The following is a 21,488-nucleotide window of genomic DNA, read 5'->3' on the forward strand; positions in this document are numbered from 1 at the left end:
AGGGGCTTGTTAACCATCTTAAGCTCAAGGCATCGTATTGGTATGTGCTATGTAATTAGTTTAGCCAGAAAGACAGAGCCTTGCGCAGAGCTGAGTAGCTGATGAATAAATGTCAAAGGTCTACATAGTCTTCAGAGTCACAGGCTATGGCGTGAGCCTCATTTTTACTCGCTTTTTCAGCACCTCACCATGTGTCTTACTTTGTGGAAAGGCAAAAACAGAATGGTTGGCAAACTGTAAAGTGTCCATTAAATAGTAAACAAGAAACAAAAAAAGTAAACATTTTGTAACTTCCCCTGTCTACAGATAAAAGGTAGGTTCTGTGGAACGGAAGGTATTTCAGAGGTATTAACAATACAGCAACACTCCTGGCTGAAAGACTCGGAGGCGGGGATTCAGGAAAGGCTTTCCAATGCCAGCAGATGGTGCTAGAAGAGCACTTATTCTAAGTGTGAAAGCCATTGTTCCACCAGGCTGATCCAGAGAAAAAAGAGACGGAGTCCTCTTGAACCCAAACATGTTCACTAACTGAAAACATGCTTACTGACCATTGAGCATATGCCCTGGGCCCTGGGCAAGACATGAGATTTTTAACTGACATTCCTGAATGAGAACGGGGCAGGGCCATTTACAGCCTCAAGAATCATTCTTTTTAGCCTGTCCTCATAGGCCTCTGTTCTCTTTTTTCTTGACCATTTCAGTTGTCCATCATTAGGGAATGGTTAAAAAATTTATGGAAGACTATGCAATTATACGCAGTGAGGTAAGTCTTTGTGTCCCGAAATCTCGATGGGGAGTATTTTTTATTTTTTTGCCCACCGACATCCATCCATTTCTCTTTTGGACTGATCGCTCCCTCATTGCATACAGTCTTTGGAGGGTGGGGTATCTAATCCAAACACACTTGCCCTCCCAATACATAAACTGAAGGGGTCTCTGGAAGCTCTTAACAACTCCTCCCACTTCTCCATAAGACCCTCTCTTCCAGGTTTTGAATCTTCAGCAGAGTGATGATGGAAGAAAAGGAGGAGACTTTTAAGGATTTCCACCTACTAAGACCTCTTGGAGTTTTCTTATTCCTATCTTTCTCAAGCCTTTAAAAAAAAAAAAAAAATATATATATATATATATATATATATATATATATATATATATATTTAGGCTGTGCTGGGTCTTAGATGTGGCACACAGGATCTTTGTTTTGGCATGTGGGATCTTTAGTTGCAGCATGCATGCAGGATCTAGTTCCCTGACCAGGGATCAAACCTGGGTACCCTGCATTGGGAGCTTGGAGTCTTACCCACTGGACCACCAGGGAAGTCCCTCTCAAGCCTTTAAGTTCTTCAATCTTCCCTTTAATTTTTATCCTTCCTATAAAACTCCTTTATGCTGGTTAACCAAGTAGATTGGTTTCTGATGCTTAAAACCAAAGAATCCTGACTATAAAACTCCCAGATATTTGGTTACATTTGAAAACGCAAGATACAGAAGAGAATAGGGTGTTAAGAGAGTGGTTCCCAGTTGTTTTGTTGTTTTTGTTTCTTGGCTATAGATGTACTTGTATATAACAGTTTTGGAAGGATGTACAAGAAAGAGTTGATGAGGGTTATTTTTGGGAAATGGGAGTGGGGCCTGGAATGGGAGGAAGACTTAGAGTTGTGCTTTGCTTTTGTTTATCATTTACATATTAGTTTAAGAAAGCACTCTCTGGGTAATTAGGCTCTTGTAATTTGCCTGTTTTAGAAACCACTTGACTATACTTTTTTTTAAAAGACTCCTTTCAGGACCAACATTTTGTGGTTCTTTGAATTGACTCCAGGATCCCTTTCCTAACATATCCCACAATAAGTTATTTCAGTACTGTCTGCATTTGGGGATTATTTGGAATCCATGCCTTCTCAGTAAGGCAAAACCACCACACCCCACACACCCAAAAGGGGGCTCAATTTGCAATTTCCCATCTGCCCCAAACTTCTTTCTTGGATTATGACCCTTCTTGCAGTTGACTTCGTTTTGCTTCAAGTTTTCCTTGTTGCTTCCTCACAGAGTGACGTGGGTTACCAGGAGGCAAGTGGGAAGGAGCAGCCAGATGAGCCTGGAGTTAGGGAAGACAACATGGACAACAGCTTTTGATCCTGATGAAAAACGAGCAAAGGGAGCAAAAGTGAGAAGGAAAAGGAGAGAACAGGTGGAGGGCAGCAGCCTTCTGAGGGTCGAGGGTAGACACAGGAGAGCTAGGGTAGGAGGGAGACAGTGTGCAGTAGGTAAGAATATATGCAAAACGGAAAAACCCAAACCTCTTCTGAATTATTTCGGGGATAATGGAACATTAGCTTTTCCTACCTTCCACACTTCTTCAGTAAGACTTAATTTTACACCCTAAGAAGTAGAGGGTCGGGCCAAGTCTTCCTAGTTTATCCGCAAGGAAGCTGAGGCTGAGAGTAACTTGCACAAAGGTGTCTGATGATGGGTTAGGTGAAGTCCTGGGACCTGTTCCCAGATTCTGCTGCCAAAGGCGCCTTCTGCACCCGCCTGCCTCCCACCCCGCATTGTACTGGTTTCCTTGACCTTCACAGACACGATTTTTCCCTAAGGATCTCACCTTTGAAAGTGTTTTCAAAGGCCAGGCTCCAGCACATGCCTAAAAGGAATATAGATGAGGGACTCATACAGGCCTTCTACCTGCAGCAGTGTACATACAGGCTGTTTACTTTACAGAATCCACTTTATACTGCAAATGTGCTTCTACAATTTGTGTGTCCGCTGAACCAGTTTTCTCCACGTAGTTAACACTATAAAATTCCTCTATCTTCATTCCTGCAAAAAGTGTCATACTTTTTTTTCTCAAACATACCTCAGGAAATTTCACTAAAAACCATGGAAATAAGCAGGGCACGGGAATATAGGTCACAGCTCTCTACCAACTGGCAATCTGGAAGAATTTTAGCCCCTGTTTCTTCTCTCTTGAAATGTAGTTAGTTATGTGCTTGTTTCCTCTCTAGACTGAGCTGAGAGTAGAAATCATACCTGAATGATCTGTAGACTCCTAGTGTCTAGCACAGCGCCTGTAAACTGCTCAATAGTTTAGTGCTTAATGCCAGACAGCCAGGAATCCTCTGTCTCAGAGCACAAAGGCTGAAGCAGAGCCAGAGCCCAGATCCAGGGCTCAGCCCTCCTGAGGACAGCAGAGCTCAAGTTCTGCCTGAGCAATGCTGTTTCAGTGCCCCCAGATACTGGAGTTTCTTTCTTTTCCCATTCCTTTCCCCCCAGTAAAACCCTGACTACTCTCTCCACACCAGGCAGTGTTAGGGCCCCTCTCCTGGGACATGGACTCCTGTACACAGTCCTGAGGGCTTTAACCATCCTAGGAGAAGGTGCCTGGTCTTTCCTCTAGGCGTGCCTCTGCGGAACACACAGACTCCGATCCTAATCAAGCAGCCAGATGATCCTTCTAACTCTTTATTCATGGGGCACACCCATTGCAAATGGCCTGAAGAGGGGCAAGAGGGTCATGTTGGACACACATTTGTCCTTAGCAAGGAGAGAAGCTTGACAGCAGGACACCACTGTAAAAGACATTAAGGGATCCATCCACTGATGTAATTATTCTAGCCATAATTATTCTAACTTCTGTTAGTTATATGAGGACAACTTCCACTTTATGTATCGATTACTGAAGAATCTTGATATCCTGACTGCTACTACCTATTGGTGGTGGTGGAGAGCAATTAAACCATAAAGTAGGGAGTCTAAGTATCAATTCTAGGCCCCAAAGGAAAATTTAAGGAGTCTTATACCCCTACCCCAGGAAGTTTCCCCTCTGTTAGTTTCCCTAACAATTTGGGTAGAGTCACACTTGTGAGGGCAGGAGCTCAAAAGGGCTTAGTGGGGCTGATTTTACAGATAAGGTTACAATTTGGTCAAACGTGTGAATCCATAGAGAAACATGTTAATTCTGGAACAAGTTTTATGTAAAATAGTTTTTTATTTTTTTCATTTTTTTACCTATCCCTTAGCCTTCTTGTTCCTGCAGAAACAAAAGAAATGTAACGATTAAGGAAAAATTCCTGCAGATTGAGGCACATTTATCTAACTTTTAAATGACCTCATTTTTCCTTCCTTAGTTAAGGGCCCATGTGACGGGAGCAGGGAGGGAGGCCAGAGATGTTCATGACTAAACTTTCTCCTTGACCAATTTTAATTTGTAATTTAGCAAGGCTGATCAGTTAAAATCCTACCCCCTCACTGGCCGGGGTATTCTTTGGTAATGGTATTTAATAACAGAACTCCCACTGGACATTTACTTACCCTTTTCTTCTGGGAAAAGCAGCCATTCCTCTTTGCAAAATCAAGACAATCACAGTTGCACATTTTCCCAAATCTTTGGCTGTATTGCAATGGTTGTTTCATTTTGTAATCTCCAACTAAACATTTCCTAACCATGGATTAACAATATAGTTACTGACTGGTTTCTTTTAACAGTATTTATCCAACATAACAAAATAAACTGCAATTTGTTATACTTTTTTTTTACAAAACATTTTATAAATATTTTTACAAAATGTATACAAAGCAATTTCAAGTGAGACATACTATACAAATGAAGGTATTTAAGCAAATAAAGCCCACACCACACTGACAGTGAGTGACGCGTCCTCTTTAAGTCAGTCTGTAAGGCCTCCCTAATCTAACAAAGTCTGCTAAATTCTTCAGCGCTAAAATAGTTCTTTTTTGTAATTGCCAGTTTAAAATTTGCTTTATCTTTAGGCAGTACTTAAGGACACAGAAAGTCAAATGCTTAATAACAAATTCACACTTTTCCACAACAACAGAAAAAAAAAAGAAAGAAAGAAAAGAAAATGATTTTTGTTACTGAGTATGAGTAGCTCTAAAACTTAACTTTGACGAATGAATCTGAACAACTGAATGTTGGCCATCCGAGGCTGAGCTCTCACCCTCCACCAGAGGGGCCTCGACATGCGAGTTATGACCTAATCACAGGAGTAAAAGACATTTCATAATCGTCATTTGTCGTTACCTAGAATCTTTCCTCCATAAAAAGTAAACTTACATACAAGGACACAAAAATTTACAAGTTTCATTTTGGTAAATTAGGCTCTCCGTTTTCTAGACAAGTGTCAAGGCTTTAAAAACCCTTTAAGATGGTATATCGAAAAGTTGGGACTGGGGTGGCAGGGCAGGGTAGGGAAGAAAGAGAGGTGACAAATGTACATGGAGCTTATCTTGTCTCTTAAGAATTCCACTGATTCAGTAATTAATGTAACTCATCAGTAGCTTCCATGAAGGCTTCTAGGTATAAATTTCCACAATGAGAAGAATTTGATCAGGAGGGACCATCTTTAAGTCTTGCTAGGAATTAGGGGAGCATGAGCCCTAAGAGAAGAGCCTATGAAATCATGGGGTTCAGGGCAGGGTGTTACCCCAGGGCTACCCAAACAGAAAGTTCCAACTGGCAATACCAACTTATCTTTCTAATATGTTACAATACAGGAAAAAGGGGAAATCTGCAACTTGGACATTGGCACAAATAAGGAAAACATGGTAACCGTAAAATGGCCCAGATTTTCCAGTTTCTATTGGCTCAGGGGTGGGAGTGGGGAGAAGGTATTTTGCTTTTGTGAAGACTGGCTGTCTCACAGGGTTTCTCTGTTTGGGGGGACTAAGGAGCAGGGAGAGTCTAGGTCTTCTGTTACTGTGTTTTCTAGTAATCAGAAGCCTTCCTTTCCATTGCAGGCCGACCTGGAAGAGAAATGCCCAACATGATGACAGTGGGGTCATCCCCATTCTGGGGATGGCCAGAAGCGGATCTTGGCAACATGTTAGAGCGAAGACCAGTGGGTGTGCCTCTAAAGCCAGAGAGATGGACAGAATAAATGAGAACCCGTGCACATAACAGGGAGGGTGAGTGTGTACACACTGTTGCCAAAATGACCTCTGAATCTGAACAGCCCAGACACATGCACGCACACATGTATGTAAGAGGGTACATACAAAATACCATATGTAGCTTTCCCAATGCTAGGAGATACTGATGGTTACAATGACATTGAGAACGAAAGTGCCAACAGAAACGGGATGACCTGGGGTGGGTATACAAGAAAGGAAACTGGGGAAAGCTCCCTGAAAAGAAATATAAATAAATAAAGCAATAAGTCACGTTCACGAACATGAACATGGGCCAAACACAAACTATGGCAGGGAATGTCCTTTGGCTCTCAAGTGGGAATCCCGGGTCTCAGATCTTTCCTCTCAGTGGTGGGCTGGCTGGTTACCTTTGGTTTGTCTGTGTTTTGGTAATGATTGCTGCCAGGGGTGACTACTGTTCTCAGACAACAAGAAGCAGAAACAAGGCCAAAGTCCCCTTAACGTTTAAACTGAAAAATTACAACATAGTTTTCAAATGAAAATACTTTTGACGCTTGCCTATTTGTTGTGGGAGGGGTGCAAAGAGAGGTTAAATGGAACAAAACCCAGCAACCAACAAAAACATACATCGTATGCTGCCTAGATCCAATTATAGAATGCAAAACGCTTGTTTTTTCTCAACAGTTAACATATATATGCTTTTACATATATACATATTATATTCCTCATGGCTCTATCCCGGCCTCCCCTGTACACTGTGCCACTTAATTGGTTTCCATTTTCTTTTATTTCGCCTGGTGAGATTATCTCAAGTCGTGCTGTCACAACTCAAAACAAAGTATTCCCTAGATGAAACTCAAGGCGGATATGATGAAGAGGTGAGGTTTTGCTCCGGGAGCATCAGAAAAGCACTTGAACGATGAACAGGAAGCCCTGCTTGTGCGCTATAGGGGCTCACGCCAGGGCCGTGGGTCCTGGCAGAGCAGCCAGGACTAACTGCTCAGAGACGGCCAAGGGGAGAGCCATGTGGTCTCCCGGCCCATGACACCCCAAGACCCCCCCAAAGCCAAAATTTGGAGATGCAGTGGGATATTCTTTAAAAAGTATCTTCTATCAGTCTTGTTTGATTTTCTTTAATAAGTCTGTTCTTTTCAAATGACTTATGATTGTCAGAATTTTACCCAGGGCCTAGGGTACTGTGATCTCATTGAGTTACAGTGTTTAAAAAAAATAAAACAAATAAACAAAAACAAACAAAAAAATGACTATAAGCACTTTCAAAACACTTGAAATGTGTAGGGCCTATCAGACTGCTTTCTAACAAGGATCAGTTTTACTAAAGGATCTCCCTGTAACCACGACGAGTATTGCTCTTAAACAAAGAATGGGACTGAGATTAGAAAGAATAAGCTGTGATGAAAGATCAAGCAGGCTGGAGACAGGAGACCATTTCCATTGCTTTTGCCAGGAAAGAATGTAACTTGTCCGGGGCGGGGTCTCGGGGGGCAGGTTGGGGAGGACTGCGGCTATTAACACTCTAGGATACTATTTACAGCTGCTTCTAAAATGGAGTCAGTTTCTACAATGCCTTCACTGTGGTCCGGGATGAACTTTTCCAGGCAGTTTTCCTGCGAAGCCATTGGAGAAAAGTTGGGGAAATCTAACTCAACAGAGCCGCTAACCGTGGGGTCACTCTGGGGCTGCCGCCCCGCCTTTTTGAGTTCCAAGATGTTCTTAAATGTTGTTTCTAAACTCTTAGTGAGCTGGAGATCAGGCTGGGGCTCGGCTGACCCTTTCATGATGTCTGTGTGTAAAACTTCATTCTTTGGAGAATTCCGCAGAGTCTTGTCCTGGAAGGAGCTATTACACGTCATCTCCAGGTGCGAATCTACTAGGAGGCTTGAGAGTTTGCTCTCAGGACCGTGATCTGGTCTGGACGAGTTTTTCCGGTGCCCTTCAGGGCCGGGAGAGCACTCGCTGCCTTTCACGGAGTCTTTTCGGCTGGTTTTCTCTTCAGATGCACTCCGGTACTGAACTGAGCCCATTTTGTCAAATTTCAGTGCTCTGCCGAGGCATTCGGTTTTTTTAGCAATGTTTCCTTCTGCGGAGACCACGATGTGATTAGGCACTAGATGAAACTGGTCATGATTCGTTGGTTCTGTCATGCCTGGTTTGGCTCTGTCTCTGCTCTGGGCCTTGGCCGTCAGATGCACAGAACTGGCTGTTCTACTGCCATGCTGGTCAATCCTGCCAAACTGTGTCTCATGAGCAGCTTTATTATCAAGTTTGAAGGAACAACAGAAATCAGCCTGAAAGCCCTCTGGAAATGGGAACAAAAAGAACATTAATGAAAGAATGAGACAGGACTAGACAGTAGCCCCTCAGTGGGTCAGGTGCAAACCCACTCCACCCTACCCCACCACACCGAGTCAGCTGTTCACGTCCAGGACTGGGCAGAAGCACAGTACTTGGGGGGCGTCCTTCAAAAGGAACCGAGGCTGCAGAGCTGCAGCTTCCAGAGGAGCTTAAACCTCTTTGAAAAAGGAGTTGCTGGATGACAAATGGGAAAACCCAATGGGCAAAAAGCTCCACTTCGTCTTGGTCTCTTACTGTAGTTTTTGATCAGTTTTTTATTAATGACTGCTTTGAAACAGTCTGAAAACAGAAATCAGATGTTAGGATCAGCCTCGTTTCTTCTTTGGAGCAGAAGGCCCTGAACAGAGGCTTTGGCGGGGGGCTGGGGAGGACACAACTACTTGTCTGTGGGTGATGGCACTTCAGTCCCTCTAAACACGTGGCAGGGGACCTGGCATAACTAGTGGCACTTTGCCAGGAACACAAAACGAACGATCAACATGCACCTTAAATGGTATCTGCTTGGAAGGACAGTGGGGCATGGAGGAACTGGGTCTGAGGGTGAGTGCTGACCTGTGCCAGGCCTGAAGAGCCAAGGATGGCGAGAGAAATGTGAGTGAGGATTTAGGGGGTTGAGGGTACGGAGGGAGGGAAGCAGGTTGCTGTTATGCAAGGGCAAAGAAAGTGTTCACTCTGGAAATAATGAAAGTGAAACAGAGCTTTGATGATACCTATAAAGCCACAAACGTGAATTTGTTCACTAAATCCCAAAATATGAGATCTAGGGGATACAGCCTTGAAATCAAAAAAGGTGATTCCACCCCATAAACACTGTGCAGGTACAATACAGAGGAGAACGGAGCATGCCCCTGCCCGCGTGACACCAGGCCTGAGGGGCTGTGACAAAAGAGGAGGGTTTATCCCCAAAGCCCAATTCACCCAATGGCAATAGGGGATTTCAGGTTCTAAGAAAAAGGGGCAGAAATATATCTGACATTATTCTCTTGTTTTTTGGAAAGATTTGAGGATTCTCCTAGGTATACAGCAATTCTTTAGGACTCTCCCTTTACACTGAGTATAAGGATCATGTATTCTCTTTGAAAATTTCTTAAGCCACATCAAACACAAGGCTGAACCTTAATATTTAAGTATCAGAAAAGATGTTAGAAAAATTAAAGCCAGAGGAAAATAATATTCCAATAGGAGGGGAATGGATTAGCCAAATTATCAAATTAGTATATTAAAAATTTATTAACTATTATTTTGAAGACTACAGCAACAGGATAAAAACATCAGATGTGTTAAATGGAAGAAAATTAGAATAAAATAATATCTAGCATGTGACATATGATTTAATTATATTGTAAGTGATGTATGCAAATGGGAACCATAACTGGAAGAAAACTTGGAGAAATAAAAACATTCCTTTTCTAGGATGGTAAAAGTATGGGTAAAAATTGATATTCCACAAATTGTTATGTTATTCAATTTAAAAAATTTTAGACACTAGAAAGAAGTACAGAGAATTCATTTTTAAAAGGCAGAATGTGGGTCGAATCTAGCACAGATGCAAATGGCAGGAAGCTGATGGGGTGCGGGAAGCATACCAACAAGGAGCACTACAAGCTACTAGAGCCTGTGGGCAGGGACCATGTTTCACTGATTCCCCTCCAACAGTGCATTGCACATAGTAAGAAAACTCAATCATTTGCTGAGGTTTAGTTGCTTCTGGGAAGGCTTCTGACTTACTTTAGTTCTCAAAGACTAGGGAAAGATTGATAAGTTTGAGTTTACAATGGGGAAGAAGAATCACTTAACTGAATGCAAAATTCCAGTTTGGATTTTGCAGAACAACCTTTTCAGAGTATTCATATCCTGCTCTCAACTCTGGATTTTTTTCTCCCCAGAATTCAGGATCTACCTTCAGGTTTCATACTCCAAGGTCACTTCAGACAGTCTCCGCAAAGCCATAGTCCCTGAACCCTGGCGGGAGCTCTCCTCTGCTTTTACTCTGGCGTTTCTTACCGGGGTCTACAAGTGCCAGACGCTTGTCCCGGGACAGAGAAGCTCTTTCCTCTTGGTTGAACATTCTGTCGATCATCACCATCTCAGCAGAGGGATTGATCCGCTGAAAATGAGAGAGCCTAGTCATTTCAGATGCCCTTTAACAAGTGCAAACAGCTCGCTGTGTTTTGGGGACAAAGGAAGCAATCAGAAAGGAGAATATGTTTATCCTTGACATACTTTTTTGAATCGTGTTTTTTGGGGAAAGGTAATTTACCACATTGGTACAAACTTCAGAAGGTACTAAAGGGGATGTGGAAAGTCAGCCTTCCTTCTTCGCCTCCCCTGTGCACTGCCTTCCCCACCCACCCAGGGCCCTCCCTGCAGGAACCCTCGTGCCAAGCAGTTTAGTAAACTCTTCCAGAGATAGTTTATGCACACACCCAAATTTACATTCTTCATTCTTTATTTTTGCACACAAATGGAAGCAACTATACACACCGTTCTGTACTTTTCTTATTTCCTCCTCTGCCTAATATGTGGGAAATCTTTTCATTAGGATGACCTTTTACTTTATATTCTGCTATGCTATCATTGTGTTGTGTTTTGTTTTTGGCCGTGCTGCATGGCTTGTGGGATCTTAGTTCCCTAACCAGGGACTGAACCCGTGTCCTCGGCAGTGAAACCACAAGAGTCCTAACCATTGGACCTCCAGGGAATTCCCTATAATTATGTTTTGTATTAAGGCTTTCCTTAGAATTATTTTTTGTTGTACAGAATCAAAGCTTAAATTATATTTCTGGGTCTTATTTAACATAAAAATTCATGGCAGATATAATTTGTCCAAGTAATTAGTCCATTTGTCCAAGTCTGTCCAAATGGTCCTTTTCTCATAAATGACAGAGTTAGTCTTTTTGATATCTCAGAGTTTTGTTTCAGAAATGATTGTCAATATAAAACAACTATTTCAGACTTTGGTGGCACCGTTTTAATATACATAAGTATAGGCATATCTCATTTCATTGCGCTTTGCAGGTATTGCGTTTTTTTACAAATTGAAGGCTATAGCGACCCTGCATCGAGAAGGTCTATTGGCACCACTTTTCCAACAACATTTGCTCACTTCATGTCTCTGTGTCACGTTTTGGTAATTCTCCCAATATTTCAAACCCTCCACCGGCAAAAAGATTACAACTCACTGGAGGCTCAGATGATGATTAGCATTTTTTAGCAATAAAGTATTTTTAAATTAAGGTATGCACATTGTTGTTTTATTATTATTTTTTTGTTTGTTTTTGCGGTATGCGGGCTTCTCACTGTTGTGGCCTCTCCCGTTGCAGAGCACAGGCTCCGGACGCGCAGGCTCAGCGGCCATGGCTCACAGGCCCAGCCGCTCCGCGGCATGTGGGATCTTCCCGGACCGGGGCACAAACCCGTGTCCCCTGCATCGGCAGGCGGACTCTCAACTACTGCGCCACCAGGGAAGCCCACATTGTTGTTTTAGACACAATGCTACTGCACACTTAATAGGCTGCAGTATAGTGTAAACATAACTTTTATTTGCACCAGAAAACGAAAAAGTTCATGTGAATTGATTTATTGAGATATTCACTTTATTGAGGTGGTCTAGAACTGAACCCACAATGTTTCTGAGGTATGCCTGTAAATATATACACTTTAGTTAAACACAAACACACACACATACATATTTATACTATATTGCATACGTGTATAATGTAGTTCAGCTAATCTCTCAAGGTACATTTTCAAAGCTGATCTCAAATTAAAAGCCACTGGTAAGAGACCAATTTATTAAAGTCTGTATGATTTTAGAACTGCTTCTAAAATCTCAGATAGGTTTGGTCTTTCCATCATTTTCTGAGATACCTTACTCCTTTCTCTAATTATCTGGTGCTTTAAAATTAATTTTAGGGGAGTTCCTCAGCGGTCCAGTGGTTAGGACTCAACGCTTTCACTGCTGTGGGCTGGGGTTCAATCCCTGGTCGGGGAACTAAGATCCTGCAAGCCATGCGGTGCGGCCAAAGGGAAAAAAAAACCAATTAATTTTAGTTTCTATTTGGGGTGCTGAAAATGCTCTGGAATTAACGAGTGGTGATGCTTGCACAGCCTTGTGAATATACTAAAATCCATCAGGTTGTACGTTTTAAAATTAAGCATGATTTTTTTGGGGGAAATTATTATTGTAATATATGACAAAAGATTCATATTTATTTATTTATTTATTTTACATCTTTACTGGAGTATAATTGCTTGTTGTGTTAGTTTCTGCTGTACTACGAAGTGAATCAGCTATATGTATACATATATCCCCATAACCCCTCCCTCTTGAGCCTCCCTCCCACCCTCCCTATCCCACCCCTCTAGGTGGTCACAAAGCAACAAGCTGATCTCCCTGTTAAGCATGATTTTTATGACATGCTAGTGATCTCTCAATTGAAAACAAGACAAAACTAACTTTTTTTTTATTTGGCTGCACCACGTGGCTTGCAGGATCTTAGTTCCCAGACCGGGGTGAAAACCCGAGCCCTCGGCAGTGAGTGCACAGAGTCCTAACCACTGGACCGCCAGGGAATTCCCAAGACAAAACTAATTTTAACATCTGTCACCACCTCATCTTTTCAGATATTATTCTGAACAATACTCAGCAGAAGTGTTGCCAGTCCTCTCCCACATCTTCTGGTTGGTGAGAGGCAGTGGACAGCATCGGAGTGCGGATGGGGGTCAGGTGGTCCTGGTCTGTATTCTAGCTCTGCTAATTACACTGCAAACTTACTGGCTGTATGATGTTGGGCAAATTACGTAACCAAAGCACTAGTCCCTCATTTGGAACCAGGAAAACAATAGCACTGGTTCAGTGTGATCAACCATGGAAAGCATAGCAAATATAGCTGCTGTTAGTAGAAGGTTCAGTCAAAGGTAAGTTTTTCTACAATTTTAAGTATCTGTGCCTTTTAAACTATGTTGGGAAAATGTAATTTCTTCAAGTTTTTCTCTCTGAATTAGTAGCTGTGACCTGTGGAGTTTAAGAAACAAACATGCTTGGTAGTGGAACTTTACCATGGCATCTTCCAGGAGCAGGCATCTGTACTTGTTAAGCATAGCTTGAGTCCTTTTTAGGAGCTGAGTGGCAACTGTTTCAAATTCATCGTCAACTTTAAAAAGAGAGAGAGAGAGAAAAAAAAAAGTAAGAGAGTGCAAATCACCCACTAGGTCCTTTTTTCCTTAGGACTGAAATGAATTATTCCTCCATTTTCTCTTCTTAGTTTAGTTCTTCCTTGGTTAAACATCATCTTTCTGCACTCCTGTCCCTCACTGTTCACTGGAATGTGATCACAGAAACTCATTTTAATACTAGCTTATTTTCACTCTAATTAGGAAACTAAAAACATAATGCCTTTAATTAAGATCATTTATAAAAGAAAACCACGTTAACACAGACCAGCAGCAAATATCAATGAACAGAGAATGATCTACGAGTTTAGGTGACCTAAGCCTCCACTTCCTTCCAACAGCATGAAAAACTGAAACTGCTGAGACAATGAAGTCCTACTGTCCGGGCTGGAGACCAGTTTCACGTAACGACACCAACTCGTCCATGGCATCTCGCAGGTCATGGTCCTGTGGCTCTGTCCTTTGTCTGTCTGTCTCCAAAGGTCTCACATTTTCCACTTCGCTGTTCTCAGAGCCTCCACATCCCTGTTTAATGCTGGATGTGGATGCTCTTCCTCCCAGGGAAGCTCACAGTGGATTGACTGCTGCACTCCCCTCAGAGGCCCTGCTCTGGACTCACTTTGGAACCTCAAAGAATGCTTTTTGGGAGCTACAGTATCTATCTAATTCATAAAAGTGATAGCAGCAGCTCAGGGTATGTATGCATTCTATCTAAACGCAGGGACTGTGCCTGAATCACTGTGCAGGGCACCTCGTCCAGGGCCATCCTGTCTGCAGCCAGAGTCCAAACAGTGCTCTGGATTCACTGCCCTCAAATGTGTCCATAAAATATTCGGACATTTGGGTGTCCCTCCACAGAATGTTGAGAAAAATAAGTCACAACCCTAAACATGGACTGGGAAATCAAGTAAATTGGGAAGAAGGTAGGTCTGCAATGAAAAACAGTAACCTGGCTACCATCTGGGGGTGACGAGGCTCTGGTTCGCCTGTGGGGTGAGTCCCCAGGAGGGCATCCCTAGGAGGGTGTCTGGTGTCAAGGTGGCACCCTGGGGTCCAGCCTGCTTACCTTTCTTCAGGTCTTCCTCTGTGGGCATGGAGCCCTGGCACACATGGTAGGAGAGCAGCCTTTGCGCTGCGTCACTGAGTGATCGGAACTGACTTTTATCAGGTGTCACCATGTGGGTTTGGTCCCTCTGTAACTGCTGGAGAATGCTGTTAAAGAGAAATTGCCAATGGCAGTGTTGAGTCATGTAAGAAATCTAATCATGATGGTTATTTGCATGCAAAGACAATGAGAGACACAGGAATGTTATTATCCATAGTAGAGCAGGTCTTCCCCCCCCCTTTTTTTTTTTTGCGGTACGCGGGCCTCTCACTGCTGTGGCCTCTCCCGTTGAGGACGCGCAGGTTCAGCGGCCATGGCTCACGGGCCCAGCCACTCCGCGGCTTGTGGGATCTTCCCGGACCAGGGCATGAACCCGTGTCCCCTGCATCGGCAGGCGGACTCTCAACCACTGCACCACCAGGGAAGCCCTCCCCTCAGTTTTATACTTCATACATCATGGTGGGTTTAGAGTTTAGTCTAACCATCAACACAGGGGACTCAAACTATGACTCTGGCCTCAAAAGCATGGTGTTCCCCCCAGCCATTCAAGTGTGGGCGCTCACACAGACCCTGGCAATGCCTGACCACTGGCCAGCTAAGCTTATGGTAATATTTCTGTTCTGAACATAGTAGTTTATTTATTTTATTTTTTGGACTAATAACATCATTGATAGAACTTATTATAGACGATAACCAAACAAAGTCTGTGTCTCAAAACCAGTGTTAAATCAATCTCAGGGTTGAGAGGAAGAAAAGGGGAGTCTAAAATCACAAGAAGTGCAGACATTCTCTAGGATCCTTATCCTTCTGGATCCATGCTCCCTTCAGGGTCTTCATCATCATAAATGTTCTCTGCCATTTGACAAGCTTGCATGATATTGTCTTCTGATACAGAACAAATCATCCAAGGTTCATTGGGATTTCAGGAGAAATCAGATATCTTGGCAGTCTGACCACCATGAATAAACAACAACTCTGCTGGCCCATCTTCTGCATTTTCCAGGGATTGTTCCTCTCCAATTTTACTTAAATCCCAGACATTCAGTCTGTGATCAGTACCACTGGAAGACAAGGTAGTCTCATTGTGAGGCAACCACTGAACCTGGAATATTTCATCCTTATGTGATTCAAAGGAATGCAACTTAAGTTTCAGATTTCTCAGATCCCACAAGGCAACAGTCTTGTCAGCTGATCCTGTGGCAAGAAGGAACTCACTATAAGGACTGAAAGAAAGGCAGTTCACTTCAGCAGTGTGAGCACCAACTGTGTGGCTTGGCTGGACATAGGACTTTATTAAACCTTGCTTCTCCTCAGAGACCCTTAGGCCAATCAAAGGGTATGTGGTTGCTAAAAAGACAAAGAACTATTCTCCTTAAGAACAAAAGGGTGAACAGTAGGCTCAAACCACATTTGAGATATAGATAGATAGATAGATAGATAGATAGATAGATATATCTCCTAACAAACTATAGGGAAAGATTTCCAAAGTATACTTTAAAAAATATGTAGTATCATAACCTGACTGTTGTATATCTGTTGAAGGTTAGGAACCTAGAAAAATGTTCAAAATGGGTCATTTCCGAAGGTAACTCACAAAGCTCCTTTAGTTAGCTGTTTTGCAGCAGGCCTCTTTTGTCCTCCCGAATGACTATCCACCTAAAGACAAAACACACCTCTTATTATTCCCTTTTGTAGAAAAAAATAAGCAAAATACAGTTATACATAAAGGTCACTATGTTTCCAATATTTTCAAATCCTTATCAAGAGCAGACTCTAAGTATGTAACATTTGCTGTAATTTGCCAGTGCTGGAAAATGAAACAAGGAAATCCACAGACCCATGTAGCAAAGTTGCACTGTGTCAAGATTATAGAAAGCTGTACTAACAGTTCCTTGGAAGGACTTAGCTGTACCTTAAAGCCTGAATTCCCAACTCCCTCTACAAAGCTTCATTATATTTTTGAAGAAATATATTTTAAGTAACAACTCCATAAACATCTGAAAATTCAGTAGACAGTCCTTAATTCATCCTCTCAGTGGTAAATAAGGGAGCAAACACATCTGAGCTCCTGTCACATACAGTCCAGGTGTGTGACCTAGCAGGGCATTTCTTGGATCACAGTAAGGAACAAATACGCCTTACATCAGAACCTGAGAACTGAACCAGATCCTTCACTAAGTATTCCAGGCAGGCCCAGACTACCACAGATTTCATTAAGCGATTTTAAGTTTGATGGAGAAGAGCCTAAGGCCTTAGAAAACTGAAAACAAAAATTATTTTTCTTCTTTTTCAGACCAGTATGGGTTAAAAGACCATAGGGACTGACTACTTCATACACTCCTGCAGGAAAAAAAAAATCTCTAGTATAACTAAGAGGAACAGATGCACTTTTGATAGGATAATAATCATTATCATTCAACAGTAAACTACATTTTTTGAGTGCCTACGATGTGCTGGCTGCTGGTATACTATTAATTCATGAGGAAATGAAAGAACTGTAAACATGTGAGAAATAGAACAGATATATTCATCCTATAAACATTAACATTACAAGGCATGGCTCTCAGGGACGGTCTCCAGTGAGCACTTTTGTGGGCACACAGGGCGACAAGGCTGACTGTGCAGATGATGCCAGACAGCCACTAGCAAACAGAAGGTGATGTGACCACATTTTCTGTCAATCATGCTGAACATTGAGAAGAAGCTATGCAAACTGTTTTCTACCTGCACAGCTGGCTGGCCAGGAGATGATCCAACGACTTTTTCCTGCTGTGGTTGTGTGGTTCCTAAGGACACCGGTATAACTTTGCTTCCAGAATCCTGTCCTGTTAGAATGAACACGAGACAACGTTCAACAGAAACAGTAAATCAGGCCCGTTGTGTAACCCCTAGAGTCCAATGTACACAGATTACTGAACATTCTGAAAGGGATTTGTTTATCATGGGTGCTGGCTGTGAGGAAGGGGAGCAGGAAGTACATTTATCTACCAAAGCTCTAAAGACAGAGGTAAGGATTATTATTATTTTTTTTCTTTTTGCGGTATGCGGGCCTCTCACTGTTGTGGCCTCTCCCATTGCGGAGCACAGGCTCCGGATGCGCAGGCTCAGCGGCCATGGCTCACGGGCCCAGCCGCTCCGCGGCATATGGGATCCTCCCAGACCGGGGCACGAACCCGTATCCCCTGCATTGGCAGGCGGACTCTCAACCACTGCGCCACCAGGGAGGCCCCGAGGTAAGGATTATTAAAGCTTATTTAGGTAATAAATGGAAATAAACACATAAATAAATGGTAATAAATAAAAGCTGTCAGTGCTACAGTTTCAAATTATCTAAGGTCTAAGGAATAGGCCTCAAACCAGTGATCTGTCCGTATTACCGAACCCCCAAACACTCACAACTTAAGAAAGGGAGGCCCAACTAGGGGACTGGCTAGGAGTGTTCATGCTGTCATCTTTTCTAGTACTTATTGAGCAGTGCGGGTGCTCAAAGGTTTAAAAGAAATGGAAGACATGGCCCACGATATTTTTTGTTTTTGTCTGGGGTGGGGGAGTGGGGGGGGAGATTCTAAATATACAAATACAGGATAGTTACAAAGTCGCACGTGCCATATAATACTAGGTTTCATTGTTTCTAAGCAGCACATTTTTTTCACATAATTTAATGTGTTGTAATTTAAATAGAAGTGCTTTTTTTCCCCTCATTAGTATATAAGATACTACAGATGCAACATTGTACAGCATTTGGGTGGAAAGGATACGGAAAGAAGGAAGGATCAGAGCGGAGGTGAGGCTGAGTGGAAGAGATGCAGGATGAGGGATGTGTGAAGAGTGTCCCCTGGTGCTGGGAGAACTGCGACAGACTAAAAGAGCTCACAACAGGGGCTCCTGACCTGGCAGTGCGGTGCTCAAGAGGCCTGGGATGGGCGCTTGCCTCAGGCCATCTGCAGTCTTGGAAGCAGAAATGGGGGCAGTCTGATTCAAACTTTTTTTCGGAGCCTGTGAAAAAACATTGCCAAGATGGAAAAATTAATTGCATGATAAAAGCTGTACTAGATCACTTAAAGTGCCAACCGAGTCTGTTAATGAGTCTCCCGCATCACCTTCGGTTTAGCTTACAAAACATAAGTTTAAAAACATTATCCTCCTATCACATTGGGAGAACTGCAAAGAGTACCCTTTAAAGTCTACAAGCCTGCTGAATTTTCTTGACGCCATTCAGGAGGGATGATTGATCCCAGCTGAGCTGATTGATAGCAGCTGCTTTCTCACTCCTGGAACTCCTGTGTTCATGGTGCTCAGATGCAAAGCTGAGCCTGAAACAAGTCTCTACTCCCAACAGTTTCTATCCTCAGTAATGCAATGTCTCGCCTGCAAGGATTATGACCTTGAGTATCAGTTCCTATGTGGGGTCTGCAGGGATGCTGAGCACCCGGTCAGGGCCCAAGCACCAACCCCAAATCTACTGTCAACATTCGCTGTCCACTGTGTGGATGATCTAAAGGAAATCTCACCCCTGCCGTCTGGGATGTCTCTAGTTCATGTCATGATAACCTCAGGTGGCATGTAATTGGGAAATGTAAATTCAACTGAATATTAGTCTGAGCAAAATATTATTAGAAAAATTAATGTTTAAACTGTTGTGTGCTTCTTTTCTATAAATAAGGAAGATGAACTGGATGAAGTTTAAGGACTAACAAATTCCTTTTAGCTCTAAAAAAATCTGTTCTCTCTATAATGCATTTAAAGTAAGATGATAAAGGGTTTCTAAACTACTCCCACATTTTAATCCTTTATGTCATTACTACTTCACAGTGCAGTAAGTTTTCAGTTTTTCCTTCAGTTTTATATTTTGTATACCAGCAGATAATTTAGAGTTTAGTCTAACCATCTCCAGGGGTGATGACCTGTGACCCTGGCCTAAGCAAAATGTTCCCACCAACCATTCACATGTGGCCGCTCACACAGACCTTGGCAATACCTGGCCATTGGCCAACTAAACTCATGTTAATATTTCTGTTCTAAACAATGTATTATTCTAAACAATTAATTATCTATTTGGTCCTTTTTTCTAATACAGAAATGGAGATGGATTTGACATCAACCAAGAAAGACTGGAGGAGGTCATTACAAAGTTGGAAACAGTCACTTTGCTCATCCTTCCATTAGCAGGGAAGGTCGGACCTGCATCTCTTAGTGAGAACACCATGGGGGAAAATCTCCCAGTCTTCACAGCATTTGCCCTAGAACATAACTCCACACCTTCCTACTGTAGGGAAGCTCTTCACAAGAAGGACACCCATGTTGTGAGGAGGCCTGGGGTGAACAGTGAGCACAGGCCTTCCTCACAAATATTTCCAAGGGATGAACACTAAGGGCCACCTTGACCTAGTGGTTAGCATTCCGGGCTTTCACTGCCATGGCCCGGGTTCAATCCCTGGTTGGGGAACTGAGATCCCGCAAGCCGCTCGGTGCAGCCAAAAAGTAAATAAATAAAAATAAGGGCCAACTTGAATAAAAAACCAAACAGATAAAAGTTGAAAAAACGTGGTCTAACAGGGCAAGGCTATATTCTAGATGGGACTCTGAAATAACGAGATCAACAGTTGAATAGATGAACCAGAATGAATATGTTCAAATGACCAAAATCCTCATAGCAGTGTTGCCAGGACAACATTTCTTTCAATATGCCTAGTTCACATGAAACAGAAGAATATCATCCGAATTGCTTAAGAGCACACAAGTTGTTGTTTTTTTTTAAATAAATAAATGTCATTACCCAGCCTGATCTCCCACCTTATTTATCAGATATCACCTTGAATGATTCCTAGCTATTGAACAGACAAATAAAACAAAATCCATGCATACAGAAGTAGTAAAACTAAAAGAACAGCAAGGAAGAAATCACCATAAAAGTCAGGAGAGGGGCTAGGTTAGGAAGGTGCATGGAAGAGGGTACTTTCTGGGGTACTGATAATCTATTTCTCAAGTGGTTACATGCATGGGTATTTGCTTTATAATTATTTGTTAACTGTACATTTATGTTTTCTGTATTTTTCTATGTGTTTTTTCATAATACAGAAGAGTAAAGAGAAAAAAAATACTCTGAACAATCTAATCTAATGTCAAAAGCTTGAAAAATTGCCATCATTTAAGGGTATAAAGTACTGTTGTGTCTGAAAACAAGGTTACTAACTGTAGGGACACCTCTTGTTTGAGCAGGTTTTTTGTTTTTTGTTTTTTTTGGCTGCAAGGTGGTTTTTCTCTAGTTGCATCGAGCGGGGGCTACTCTTTGTTGCGGTGCGTGGGCTTCTCATTGTGGTGGCTTCTCTTGTTGCGAAGCATGGGCTCTAGGAATGTGGGCTTCAGTAGTTGTGGCACATGGGCTCAGTAGTTGTGGCTCGTGGGCTCTAGAGTGCAGGCTCAGTAGTTGTGGTGCACAGGCTTAGTTGCTTCACGGCACATGGGATCTTCCCCGGACCAGGGCTGGAACCCGTGTCCCCTGCATTGGCAGGCGGATTCTTAACCACTGTGCCACCAGGGAAGTCCTGAGCAGGTTTTGGTGTAAGTGTTTTACAGTCCCCTTGCCCACATCCATGTGGGGGTTGAACACTGGCATCAGTGCATTTTCATCTTTCAGCTACTGCCAGTACCCCTCCCTGTGTCCCTCCCCTTGGGACTGGAATGATCTCCCCACCTCTTATGCTATAAGGGTAACACAGAGGTTGGGTGGGGCGGGTAGGGCCAGGATGGTGGTAGTACTGTAATCCACTGGGAACTTGGTTTGGTGTCCCCACTGGAATCTCCTCCATTCACTAGGTCTGTATTGGAAAGCTCTGCTGCCCGAGGGATCTGCTCTGTTCCCAGATGTTCGCTGGTCACTGGTCACTCCCAGTCCCCTGATTTCAGAGCAGGACTTTTGTGTGTCTGGTTCACTGCTGTATCCCCA

General features: G+C 42.8%; 1 protein-coding gene across 3 annotated transcripts in view; it reads right to left on the reverse strand.

The window, feature by feature from the left end:
- Positions 1-4,397: 4,397 nt before the first annotated feature.
- Positions 4,398-21,488, reverse strand: part of BICRAL (BICRA like chromatin remodeling complex associated protein) — a 77,201-nt gene continuing 60,110 nt past the window's right edge. For all 3 annotated transcript variants that reach the window (XM_060110718.1, XM_060110720.1, XM_060110719.1), the window contains 7 exons: positions 18,433-18,538; positions 17,267-17,367; positions 16,137-16,198; positions 14,504-14,649; positions 13,324-13,418; positions 10,267-10,369; positions 4,398-8,206 (listed from right to left, as the gene is read on the reverse strand). In XM_060110718.1, coding sequence (XP_059966701.1) covers positions 7,416-8,206; positions 10,267-10,369; positions 13,324-13,418; positions 14,504-14,649; positions 16,137-16,198; positions 17,267-17,367; positions 18,433-18,538 — 1,404 coding nt within the window. In that variant the 3' untranslated portion in view covers positions 4,398-7,415. The remainder of the gene's footprint in view (positions 8,207-10,266; positions 10,370-13,323; positions 13,419-14,503; positions 14,650-16,136; positions 16,199-17,266; positions 17,368-18,432; positions 18,539-21,488) is intronic.

The sequence above is a fragment of the Mesoplodon densirostris genome, chromosome 10, assembly GCF_025265405.1.
Source record: "Mesoplodon densirostris isolate mMesDen1 chromosome 10, mMesDen1 primary haplotype, whole genome shotgun sequence".
In the NCBI taxonomy this organism is placed as follows: domain Eukaryota; kingdom Metazoa; phylum Chordata; class Mammalia; order Artiodactyla; family Ziphiidae; genus Mesoplodon; species Mesoplodon densirostris.